We start from the raw sequence: 12,848 nt of genomic DNA on the forward strand, positions 1-12,848 counted from the left end.
AGTTGTTAAATTGCTGTGTTTGCTTGTGTCTCGTCCTTTTCCTGGTCGTCTCTGACTGAGCTTTTCATTGGCTATTGACTGTCTTTTTAAATTATGTAATGTAGAATATATTGTTCTTCCATTTACTCTTTCATTGAAATTAGAATAAATCTTACTCGTCTTTTTTGTGGTGTCTTGATGTCCTTCTCCAATTTCATCTAGTGTCTCCACTTCCACTTACCTGCCTTGCTTCAATTTCAGTAGCAATTGTCATCTTATCCAAGTAGTTACCCACACTGTTTTATTTACTTATCTTTCTGTCCTTTCACCCTTCTTCCTGTATCTTCCACAGACCCATGTTAAATGACAGTATCCATTCTTCCCCATGATATCACTGCATGTTCTTGTTTTATGTTTGTTTTCCCTCCAGCCCCTCCCTTGTTGAACCTGCCCCCCTCCACCCCTGCTGCACAAACCCCTGCTAGTGGCAGCTCCGCCCTGTCAAGAAGAGGCCCCCCGCCCCCTCCCCCTGGACACAAACGCACGCTAAGCGACCCCCCCACCCCTCTCTCACACACCCCAATCAGTAAAGGTGGGCTATACTTAGTCAACAACCCTAGGCTGAATTGCAAACTGTTCCTGGTTTTTATTTTTGTTCAAGGTTTCATTTACTCAGATCCACATAGAATAGATTCGATTTTTCCATTAATGTAAGACGTTTTCAGTGGAAACACCAATTTAGTTGCTTTTCAAATGAATCCTTAGTACCTGTTTTTACCATCCCCAGGCTTCATGCATTTACTTTTGGTTTAGTCTCTATAATATATTACCAGATCATTTTCATCCCATTCATTCTGTGGTGTCATTACATGTTAAAATCCAGAACATGTTAACTATGAAAACCAATATTGAGAGGACAGTATATTTTCAATGAAAGGCTCAGCCTAATGACCTCATCCCTAACCTTTTGATCTTTGCATTATACCCTGCCCCAGAGATTTGCATGTTTCTTGCCATTTTGGGTAATGACAAAGAAAAAGCCATGGCAAAATAATGGTCTTGGAGTTATTGTTGATATAACCTATATAAATTATATTTTTGGTTGAAATAATTATCACACAATTTAAGATGCATAAGACCATTATTATGCATGGTCTGGTGCTGATGTGTTATCTTTCTGCTGTATCGCAGCACAATAGTCATAATAAAGTTTGCTTTGCTATACTGAGTATTTACGAAGCCATAAAGTGACATTTGCAGAAAGAATTCCTGGAGATTTTCATGTGTATATAACAAACTACTATGTGGAAAACATTTGCGTATACTTAAATGCATTTTGGTTGTACACTACAGTTCAAAAGTTTGGGGTCAGTATTGCATTTATTTTTTTCTTGTTTCTTTTTTTTCACAAAGATATTAGGCAGCACAACTATTTTCAACATTGATAATAAGAAGAAATGTTTTCAGAGAACCAAATCAGAATGATTTCTGAAGGATCATGTGATACATGACTAGCGCCATGGCTGCTGAAAATTCAGCTATGCCATTACTAAAAAAAAGGACATTGAAAATTCTAATAACATTAAAATAGATAACAGTTATTTTAAATTGTAATAACATTTTACATTATTACTCTTTAATGTATTTTTGATAAAATAAATGCAGCCTACAATAATTTTAAAAACTTTAAATAATCTTACTGACCCCAAACTATTTTAAAAAAATTTAGTCTCAAAAAAGTCTGCAGATGTCATCTTAGCACCTCTATAGGCTTTTAAAAGCAGATACATATATTTAAGAAATTAGTTAATTTATGACATTCACATTATAATGTTCACTGTACAACATTCCAGGAAGTGATTCAACACCGCCTCCTGTCAACAAGATGTCTCCTGTAACTAACAGATTTGAGGGTATCCCACAACAGCAAAGGTGAACCAACATCCTTTAAGTTTCAATGTAGCAAATAAAACAGCCTGAACAAAACTGATTCAGAATTAAATTCACACAAGCAAGTTGAAATCCTTTGCAATGCTTATATAGCGATTCTGTTGAACTATTTTTAGAACTATATTTGCATTAGAAAGGTCAGCAAACTTTAGACTGAAAATTTGCCTTTTGTGATTCATTTGAATATGTCCATGTAACTTTGTAATCATGTATTTGGGAATGCAAAACAGTTCCATTTTATACAGTATGGCTGGTTTTACAGAGCGTGTAAATATGATATGATCGGACATTGCTTTGAGGCTTACATATGTTCTTTATTTCTAGTTTCAACACCACAAAGCCCACACTTGGTCCACGGGTCCTTCCCAAACTACCTCAGAAGGGTAGGTGACATGCTTTCTGCTTTTGAATGTTGCAGTGGTATGTCTGAATGATGAAATGAAATAAATTGAAATATATTCTTACTATTTGGTGGGTTGTAACAAAAAATTGAAATAAATAAATAAAGTAATTAATTTAGTTATTCATGATTAATCACGTGTATTCACATATGTATTTTAATTTAATTTCGTTTGTATAAAGCTCACAGTTTATCTTTTCCAACCCACTATTACAGTACAGTTAGATATATAACTTAAAGAGAAACAATTACAAATCAAATTTCACGTCACAAAAAATACCCTTACAAACCCCAGTGTACAATGACAGTAATAAGGAGAAACTCCATTAAAAGATGCAACAAGCAAGAACATTTATTTCAATTATTTCAGCAAAAACTATTTTTTACAGCACAAAAAAAGAGACATGTTTTCTTTTGCCAATTTCTACTTCTATTTTCTACTTTCTTAAACCTGACCAAATATCATGCTAGTGAGGGAAATATTTCTTCATATTAGTCTTCTGAAATCGTCTAGAACTATATTAAAAATTGTCCAAAAACACATAATAGCATTGTTTTGTTTTTCAATAGTTGCCCTGCGTAAGATAGACACCATCCATCACCCATCTATGGACAAAACCAACCAGCCTCCTGAACCTGTCCTGTTCCAGAAGGTTCTGCAGAGTTCAGACACCCAACAGAAAGTTGTGTTAGCCGATAGACCTCAACCTGGAGATATACCTCCTAAACCACAGCCTTCAGAATTACCCCCTAAACCAGGAGAACTGCCTCCAAAGCCACAGCTATCTGACCTTCCCCCTAAACCCCAGTTGGGTGATCTACCCCCTAAACCTCAGCTGAAAGATCTCCTGCCCAAGCCTCAACTGACAGACATCTCCCCACCCAAACCTATAACCACTGAGGTCCTCCACAAGCCTCCACCTGGAGATGTGGCTCCCAAGCCCCAACCACCAGATGCTCCAACAATCATCCAACCAGCTGAACGTTCTCCTCAACCTGTCCAGTCTAGCGAAGACACCAATGGCAGCCCAGCATCTGCACAAGGGACGCCTGTACCATTGCCCAGGAAAATAAATCCGGTAAGGACTTGGTCACCGAAGCTTTGGAAAAATACATTCAAGTATGTAACAAGCTGCTTTCAACAAACAATCTTACACTATTTGTATTGCTTTCTGTCAGATAAAGAGTAAAATGCGGAGGGTGAAGACTATCTATGATTGTCAGGCAGATAATGATGATGAGCTCACTTTTGTTGAGGGTGAGGTCATTGTAGTAACTGGGGAAGAAGATCAGGAGTGGTGGGTAAGTGTAAAAACACCAAATTTTCAAGCATGTACACCAAAGCATGAGACTGAAGAATCCAAATTTCTACATTCTGACTGATTAACAGACATTCTAACGTGTTCCATTAATGTTCTTTGAAATAGTGCATGACTCGTTAAATAGTTGAGTTTTTGACCACATTACAGTTCCATATCACATATTACCTCATTTTGATTATGAAACAAAATGCCCAGGAGTCTACTGTATTAATGAATGGAGCTCTCACACGCATCTGATGGTCCACCCTGCATGCTTTTTTTTGTAAGAAAGTTGTCATTATTTCTGCAAAAATTTGCGGAAAAATTCTGTTAATAAATGCTTTTTCTAGCATATTATATTATATTACAAAAACAGTGTTTTGCATTTACATTTAATCATTTAGCAGACTTTTTTTTTTCAAAGCGACTTACAAATGAGAACAATAGAAGCAATCAGACCAACGAGAGAACAACAACAGTATACAAGTGCCATGACAAGTCTCAGTTAGTCTAGCACAGAACCCGTAGCAAGGTTGTTTTTTTTTTTTCAAAATTAGGATAGAAAAGATAAGTGCTCGTATTAGTTGGTCAAGTGCTGGCGATAAAGATGAGTCTTTAGATGTTTTTTGAAAATGACTAAAGACTCGGATGTTCGAATTGAGATTGGGAGGTCATTCCACCAGCCGGGCACAGTCCTCTTTGGGATGGCACCACAAGAAGCCGTTCACTTGCAGAACGCAAGTTTTAGTGAGTTTAGGTATATTGGTGCCGTGCCAGTGGTCATCTTGTAGGCAAGCATCAGTACCTTGAATTTGATGCGAGCGGCTACTGGTAGCCAGTGTAACCTGATGAGGAGACGAGTAACTTGAGCTTTTTTTGGCTCATTGAAGACAACCCTCGCTGTTGCATTCTGGATCAGTTGTAGAGGCTTGATAGTACATGCAGGAAGGCCCGCCAGGAGAGCATTACAATAGTCCAGTCTGGAGAGAACAAGAGCTTGGACAAGAAGTTGGGTGGCTTGCTCTGACAGGAAGGGTCTAATCTTCCTATTGTTGTATAAGGCAAATCTGCAGGACCGGGTCGTTGAAGCAATATGGTCTGTGAAGCTTAACTGATGATCCATCACAACTCCTAGGTTTCTGGCTGTCCTGGAAGGAGTTATGGTTGATGAACCCAGCTGTATAGAGTAGTTGTGATGTAACAATGGGTTAGCTGGAACCACCAGCAGTTCTGTCTTAGTAAGGTTGAGCTGAAGGTGATGGTCATTCATCCAGCTAGATATGTCACTCAGACAGGCTGCAATGCGAGCAGCTACCGTAAGATCATCTGGTTGGAATGAGAAGTAGAGTTGAGTGTCATCAGCATAGCAGTGATAGGAAAAGCCATGCTTCTGAATGACAGATCCTAATGACGTCATGTAGATGGAGAAGAGAAGTGGTCCAAGTACTGAGCCTTGAGGAACCCCAGTAGCAAGAAGTTGTGACTTAGAAACTTCACCGCTCCAAGACAACCCTGAAGGATCTATCTGAGAGGTAGGACTTAAACCACAAGAGTGCGGTTCCAGAGATGCCCATCTTTCTGAGGGTGGACAGTAGAATCTGGTGATTAACTGTGTCAAAAGCAGCAGACAGATCCAGCAACATGAGAACCGAGGATTTGGAAGCTGCTCTTGCCAGTCGCAGGGCTTCACTAACCAAGAGCAGGGCAGTCTCAGTTGAGTGGCCGCTTTTGAAGCCAGATTGGTTGCTGTCCAGGAGGTTGTTCTGTACAAGAAACATAGAGAGGTGGTTGAACACAACTCGCTCAAGTGTCTTTTCAATGAATGGAAGAAGGGATACTGTAGTTTTCTAGAAGTGCTGGATTTAGAGATGGTTTCTTAAGCAGTGGGCTTAACCGAGCCTGCTTAAATGCTGAGGGAACTGTACCAGAGTGAAGAGAGGTGTTGATAATGGGAGTAAGTGAAGGTATTACTGAAGAAGAAATCGCTTGAAGGAGGTGAGTGGGAATAGGATCAAGTAGACAAGTAGTAGGATGACTGGACAGGATAAGTTTGGAAATGTCCAGCTCTGAGATCGGAGAGAAGGAGGAGAGAGAGTGTGTATTAGTCGTTATGAAGTTATCATCCGTCTGCAGTGTGGAGAATTGGTCAATGATGGTTCTTGTCTTATTTGTGAAGAAAACTGCAAAGTCGTCGGCTGTAAGAGTCCATGAAGGAGGAGGTGAAGGCGGACTAAGAAGAGAAGAGAAAGTTTTGAAAAGTGTGCGAGAGTCAGAACAGTTGTTAATTTTGTTGTGGTATTATGATGTTTTAGCAGTGAAGACATTTGCAGAGAAGGAAGAGAGGAGTGACTGATACACACTGAGGTCAGTAGAGTTTCTAGATTTATGCCATTTCCTCTCTGCAGCCCTGAGTTTAGAGCAATGTTCACAGAGAACATCAGACAGCCAGGGGGCAGATGGGGTGGTGCGTGCTGGTCTGGATGACAGTGGGGAAAAGTTGTCCAAGCAAGAGGTCAGAGTGGAGCAAAGAGTGTCAGAAGCACTGTTCGTGTCCAGAGCTGAAAACTGAGCGAGTGAAGGAAGTGAGGATGAAACCATAGAGGACAGGCAAGATGGAGAGTGAGCATAGGTTACGTCGAAAGGTGACCTGTGGTGGAGCGCGTGCCGCTTCAGGAGTAAGTGCGAGGTTAGCAGTTATGAGGAAGTGGCCTGAGGTGTGCAGTGGAGCAACTAAAGTATTGTCCATGGAGCAACAGCGCGTGTAGATGAGGTCCAGTTGGTTGCCTGATTTGTGAGTCACTTTAGTAGACGCTCGCTTGAGATCAGATGAGTTTTGTTGTTCCAGATCCTTTCCAAAAGGTTACATGTTAGAACAAAATAAAAGGATTGTTAATAACCTTTTTTCTATAGGTCTATGGGTGTATACTTTAATAATAAGCTTTGTAAATAACAGTAAAGTGTAATCAATTATTATTATTATTTTTTTTTTTAAAGATAGTAAGCTAAACATTTTGAGTTATTAACATTTTTAAATGGTCTAAGCATTTTTTATGAGCAGTTTTTACTTGTAACAAATCAAATCATATATATCTTTCTCTCTCTCTCTCTCTCTCTCTCCATTTGACCTTGACTATGCATGGAATTGAATTTGATTTTTTTTGTTTTTTTTTATTTATTAATTATTTATAAATTATGTATGTTATTTATTATTGCCCAAATGCAAGGCCCTGTGCATTCTTGGAATAAAAACAAGATTGCAAACAGTGTCCTTTTAAAGATGAAAACCTGAAAATTTTCTTGACAAACTTACAAAAACATGTGCGTGTGTTAACCATGGTAAAAGCAGAATTGTTTTCATGCCATTGAATTATTGAAATTTAATCTGCCGTTCATTTTCAGTAATTCATCACTTTGTCATCAGTTAATCCTTACTTGATTTAGACTTGCATTTATAGCCACATTCTGATTGTAACCTTTCTTTTTTGTCCTCAGATTGGACACATTGAGGGGCAGCCAGAGAGGAAAGGTGTATTTCCCATGTCTTTTGTTCATATCTTGTCTGATTGACACGCAAATGTCGGTCATCCACCTCCACCAATGGGACGCACCTGACTTAGCTGCTGAATCAACAATGCAAGTTGTTTCCACCACAATGAAAAACACATTATCACCTTTCCGTCATCAGAGACAAAGTGTAAATAAAATGTCTAACTTTACCGCTGTTACCCATACCATTTTATATAGTCTACCGCACAGTGGCTAGACTGCACCCACTTAAAAGACCAGCACTTTCCCTCCACTATTACTGATACTGAATCTCTGTATATAAGATTGTACATAAATGTTTGTGTGTGTTCCACACAAGGATGAGTGTGTGATTCTGTAAATGTAGAAACTTGTGTTGGTCTGAAAAGTAAATGTGTGAACTTGTACTCTACCTGCCAGTACGTTACAGCTGGGGCCAGTTTTGTTCAAATAAGTTGAAGTATTAATGTGGCCATCTATAACAGGGACATACAGAAGTAAACTTCTCTTCCTAATGGAAAAACTGGACTCATAATTTGCTGAACATCAGTTTTCAGTTGGTTTTAACATCACATTTCCTAATACACCACTAAAGCATGTCCGAGAGAGAAATGTGTTAATTTGTGTTTGCTATTCCCAGTTCTTGCTACTCAGTGTAAAAATGATTAACCTGTGCAATGCATACTCCATTACCTGTGTCCTTTCATAGGTTGTTCCTATGTAATTCCATATCAGTGTTTGTTTAATCTACAAAAGTACTTTTACTACAGTCTTATTGAAGGACACTGCTCTGTAATACAGCAGTGTTCTATGAACAAAGGTCACCCTTCGTCATCTTTAATATTGTGTTTTGAGAGGTCTTGGATACTTGAAGTACTTTTGAAATATGGAAGTGGTTTACTTTGTTTTTTTTTAGATGTTATGTTTAAGTGATAGATGTACTGTATCGCAATTGGAACCTATGCTTTATCCATGCTGCCAGTAACCCCATATTAGAGCTCAAGATCAGCCTCTTTAGCTGTTCAAATTCCCAATGAAGAACTATGACCACTGTAGGTTCTAATGTGAGATTTTGGTCAGTCTTGAATTTACTTTGAAAAAAAGATTGTGTTGTGTCAGCAATAGAATTCCATCTGGTAGACAAGATCCATCCCGTAAAACTTGAATGATCATGTATCAAGTTTAATTCAAAAGGAAGCACAGTTGGATTTAAAAATGTTATCCTCTCTGGAAAAGGAAAGTCACCCCTTTCTCTGCATTTACCCAGTATTCAACATCAAGGTGAAAGAATAGAGGTCTAATGTGTTACAGGTTTCTTTTTGACTGCAGATGATGAGGACTGCGTCCACTGTCTGAACATGTTCCTCACTTACCATTCCATTATCAATAAAATGGCTTCATGTTAAACAAGACTCCACATCTTTCAAACAAAGTTTAGTCAAGTTTCAACCCACCAAATAGTAAGAAACTCACCAGCACTGCTACAAGTGGACTCTAGAGCACACATGCAACAACTCAAGTGAAAACTCAAATTTATTTGCAGTCCAGCAACATACTTTTAATGCTTCTCTACAGCCATGCCAAACCTCATATTGGGCCCTAGAGTCACTTTAAACAACCCAATACACCAGCGACGCATTTAAAAAGCGGCTTCACTTTAAGGCAAAATAAAGTGGTTACATAAAACTATATAGAAATGCTCAACTTAAAGAGAACCTTTTGGTTCACATACCAGACTGCTGGTAAATAAAGTATAAAAGGGACAAATGAGCAGCTCATTTTGATACAGGAGCTTTTTGTGATGTCTTTTTAGCTTGGTCCACCTTCTCCACAGACTTGATTACTCCAACAGCAACTGTCTGTTTTAAATCCCTTACGGCAAATCGACCTGACAAAAAAAAAAAAAAAAAAAAAAAAAAAAAAAAAAAAAAAAAAAAAAACAAAAAACAAAAGATCACTTCAAAACAGGCTTCTTTCAGCAGTAATGACCATTTAAAATCCAGTTCCCTTACCCAGAGGTGGATAATGAAAGAAGCTCTCCACACACAAGGGTTTGTTTGGGACAAGTTTGACTGTGGCACCATCTCCCGACATCAGATACTGGGGCAAGTCCTCCAGTTTCTTCCCCGTACGCCGATCAAGCTTCTCCCTTAGTTCAGCAAAACGACAGGAAACATGAGTTGTGTGGCAGTCTAGTACAGGGGAGTAGCCAACCTTGATTTTGCCTGGGTGGTTCAGCATTATGATCTGTTGAAGTGCAAGAGAATCAGTTACAGTTTGTCAGTTCGATCATACTTTACTCAAAAGCATAGCTCCTGTACCTGAGCAATGAAGCTGCTCACATCCGATGGTGGGTCCTGCTGTGCGTTACCTGCTACATCACCTCTCCGAAGGTTCTTTACAGACACATTTTTAATGTTGAAGCCCACATTGTGGCCAGGGAGGGCGGTCTGAAGCCCCTGGTGATGCATCTCAATTGACTTGACCTCAGCAGTCAACTTCGCAGGTGAGAAGGTTAGAACCATTCCAGGCTTCAAGACACCAGTCTCAATCTTACCCACAGGGACTGTGCCAACACCTGGAGGGGAACCCAATTTAGACTGTCACACTAAATGTCAAGAGTCTTCAACAAGGGGTTTTATACCCATTTGGTAGTTTTACCCACCACCAATCTTGTAGACATCTTGTAGGGGAAGGCGCAGTGGTTTGCTCGCATTGCGTACTGGAGGAAGTAGAGAATCAAGCACTTCCAACAAGGTTCTGCCATTTGAGTGGCCTTCTTTCCTCTTGAGTTTCCACCCTTTGAACCATTGCATCTGAAACAAAACATGCAATTAATTGAGGTAGACTATATCTGCTTATCAGGTGTGCCCAATCCTGTTCCTGGAAATCTGCCTTTCTGAAAGTTCAGCTCCAATCCTGATTAAACACCCAGCTTTCATTTTCAGAACTTGATAGTTACAGACAGGTGTGTTGGAGCGGACATTTGCAGGTAGGTACCTCTACATCAGGGATCTCCAACCCTGCAGACTTCAGTTCCAATACACCCGTCTAATTATCAAGTAGCCCTGAACACCTTGATTAACTGGTCCAGGTATGTTTGATTGGGGTTGGAGCTGAAATCTGTAGGACAGTAGCCCTCCACATGAAAAGGACTCGTCTAGGTCAGGGCTGCTGAACGTCAGTCCTGTAGAGAGCCACAGCCCTGCAGAGTTTTGCTTCAACCCTAACTAAACACACCTGAATAAGCTAATCAAGGTCTGAAGGGTTACTAGGAAGCTACAGGCAGGGGAGGATAAACTCCAGGACCAGAGTTCACCACCCCTGGTCTAGGTCTTCATGGTAAAACGGTTAAGAATGGCATTACCTTTTGGGATGGGGCAATCATGTTATCACCACTCCAGCCAGAAACGGGTATGAAAGGTACAGCACCAATCTCAAAGCCAATCTTCTTGATGAACACCGAAACGTTTTTCACCACCTCATCATAACGTTTCTGGCTGAATGGTGGCTCAGTGAGGTCCATTTTGTTGACGCAGACCATGAGCTGTTTGACCCCAAGGGTGTAAGCCAGCAAAGCATGCTCTCTCGTCTGACCATTGCGAGAAATCCCAGCCTCAAATTCACCCTTTGCAGCAGAGACAATCAGTAGAGCAGCATCAGCCTAAGTAGAAAAAGATCACTATTTAGGTCAACTTGAATGTATAGGAAGTACCAGAAGAGAAACCCAGATAAAACTCAGGATCTCAACTCCTGAAGATGCATCAATACCTGTGAAGTCCCTGTGATCATGTTCTTGATGAAGTCACGATGACCAGGTGCATCAATTATAGTAAAGGTGTACTTCTGAGTGTTGAATTTCAGCAGAGAAATATCAATTGTTATGCCACGTTCCCTCTCTGCTTTCAGTTTGTCCAGAACCCAGGCATACTTGAAGGAAGTCTTTCCCATTTCAGAAAAAAAAAGAAAAAAAAAAGTTAACATTTAAACACTCATAAAAGGGAATTAAGTTTAATAGTTAATACTAACCTGGGTTGCAGCCTTCTCATACTTCTCAATTGTTCTATGGTCAATTCCTCCACATTTGTAGATGAGGTGACCAGTGGATGTGGATTTGCCACTGTCTACATGGCCAATTATGACCAGGTTGATATGAATTCTTTCTTTACCCATATTTGCAGATAGTTTCAATAATGATCTGTTTTACACACCAAATACACCACACTCCTTTTTCAAACCACAGTAAAGCTATTCAACAAAGGGAACACTTAAGTATGGGTGCTGGTGATTAAGTCCTGGTGTGATCAATAAAGGCTGAAACTGCGTTGATGCAATAATGACCACACCCACAATGAATTACAATAGGCTAGCTGATGTTATATAATGCATAGGCCTACTCCTGTTTGTAAAAAAAAAAAAAAAAAAAAAAATTTAAAAAACCCTTCAAATTTCTACTTAACAGATTCTCTCTCTTTTTTTTTTGACGGCAGTGAAATCACTTAATTCAGAATTTAAATTGAGAGCACCAGCCATATGGCCAAGTTACTAATTTTATTTTATAACAATAGCTAATAATCAATAATGTATTTGTATGGAAACTTCATGATAAGCTTCATGATAAAAATGTTGTAGCCTATGTAAGAACATTTTTTAAATGATAAAAGTTGTGTTGGAATACGTGGTGAGCTGCTGTGGTACTGTAGCTTACTTTTTTTTTTTTTATTAAAATGTTCTCCAGGTCTGTATGTTTTTTATTTTTATTTTTATTTTTTTTACATTTCTTTAATCAAATGAAGGTTAGAGTTGATGAATGGCTCAATAATTATTTTGAATGAGCAAATTTACTGACCAAATTTATGCACACGTTTCAACATCCATGTTTTTTATTAGCCAGGTGAAGAAAGTAAACGGCTCTTTTGAACTTATACTAATTTAGTTAAGGCATATGTAGCCCACTGAAAGTTGTCAAATGTGGGAAAACTTTATAAAATTTCAAGTATCATTTCACGTGACAGACAGTATATGTGATTTTGTAACAAAAAAAGGTTTGAGTGTGTCATCATTAGTAACTGGTTGCATTTGCACAGGTTTATGTTACATGGATGAGTTTATCAATCAGGTGTGTCGCTTATGAGCAACAGCACAAGTTGATCGGCAGGGGGCGCGCTGAATACTTCATTAACTTCAGTTATATTATAACAAATCATCTCGTGTCTAATGCACACGCGACTAAATATTTAAAGTAGTATAAATGGTTTTCTTATTATATGATAGCTAATGCTTGAAGCTTGATTTACGGTGTTTATTTAAAATAAATGCGAGAAGCACATGACGTTTTATTAACCCGGAAATAACAGTCGGTAAGACAGCTGAGAGAGAGAGAGAGCGAGAGAGGCACAGATACAGAGAGGGAGAGAGAGATCTAAAGCCTTCTCCCTGGAGCTTATAGCGTGCTACCTGGACGCCATACGTGTTTTTCATCGTTTCACAATCAAAGGTTTGTCTTCATTCCTTTCTTATGTCTTTATGCTGCATGTACCGGGCTTTATTGTGTATATTCATAACTCTGAAAGCATTAGTGCTGTAGTACAGCATGTGACTGATCGGTGTGCTTCCAGCACGATGGCACCAGTGGCCATCCGTTGTTTAAAAGAGTATAGACAGGAACAGATGAAAAATGAGTGCTTGACAGG

The 12,848-nt window shown here is 39.2% G+C and overlaps 3 protein-coding genes across 3 annotated transcripts in view; 2 read left to right on the plus strand and 1 right to left on the minus strand.

Moving 5' to 3' along the window:
* The window catches only part of asap1b (ArfGAP with SH3 domain, ankyrin repeat and PH domain 1b), a 78,034-nt gene extending 69,472 nt beyond the window's left edge, over positions 1-8,562 (plus strand). The window contains 6 exon segments of the mRNA XM_042751694.1: positions 410-571; positions 1,833-1,911; positions 2,254-2,312; positions 2,900-3,408; positions 3,509-3,631; positions 7,123-8,562. Of these exon segments, the coding sequence (XP_042607628.1) occupies positions 410-571; positions 1,833-1,911; positions 2,254-2,312; positions 2,900-3,408; positions 3,509-3,631; positions 7,123-7,197 (1,007 nt within the window). The 3' untranslated portion in view covers positions 7,198-8,562.
* Positions 8,563-8,670: 108 nt separating this feature from the next.
* On the minus strand, positions 8,671-11,421 carry si:dkey-37o8.1 (Elongation factor 1-alpha-like). Its single transcript, XM_042751693.1, has 7 exons — positions 11,185-11,421; positions 10,927-11,106; positions 10,523-10,819; positions 9,821-9,971; positions 9,477-9,733; positions 9,168-9,402; positions 8,671-9,043 (listed from the first exon to the last, which is right to left on the minus strand). Exons 1-7 carry the CDS (start codon positions 11,326-11,328, stop codon positions 8,931-8,933), a joined length of 1,377 nt encoding a protein of 458 aa, XP_042607627.1. The 5' UTR covers positions 11,329-11,421; the 3' UTR covers positions 8,671-8,930.
* Positions 11,422-12,445: 1,024 nt separating this feature from the next.
* LOC109094102 (CYFIP-related Rac1 interactor B) overlaps positions 12,446-12,848 on the plus strand; it is a 53,776-nt gene continuing 53,373 nt past the window's right edge. Inside the window, 1 exon segment of the mRNA XM_042751695.1 lies at positions 12,446-12,652. The gene's annotated coding sequence lies outside the window, so the exon portion shown is untranslated.

This window comes from Cyprinus carpio, chromosome B24 (genome assembly GCF_018340385.1).
Source record: "Cyprinus carpio isolate SPL01 chromosome B24, ASM1834038v1, whole genome shotgun sequence".
NCBI classification, from domain to species: Eukaryota; Metazoa; Chordata; class Actinopteri; order Cypriniformes; family Cyprinidae; genus Cyprinus; species Cyprinus carpio.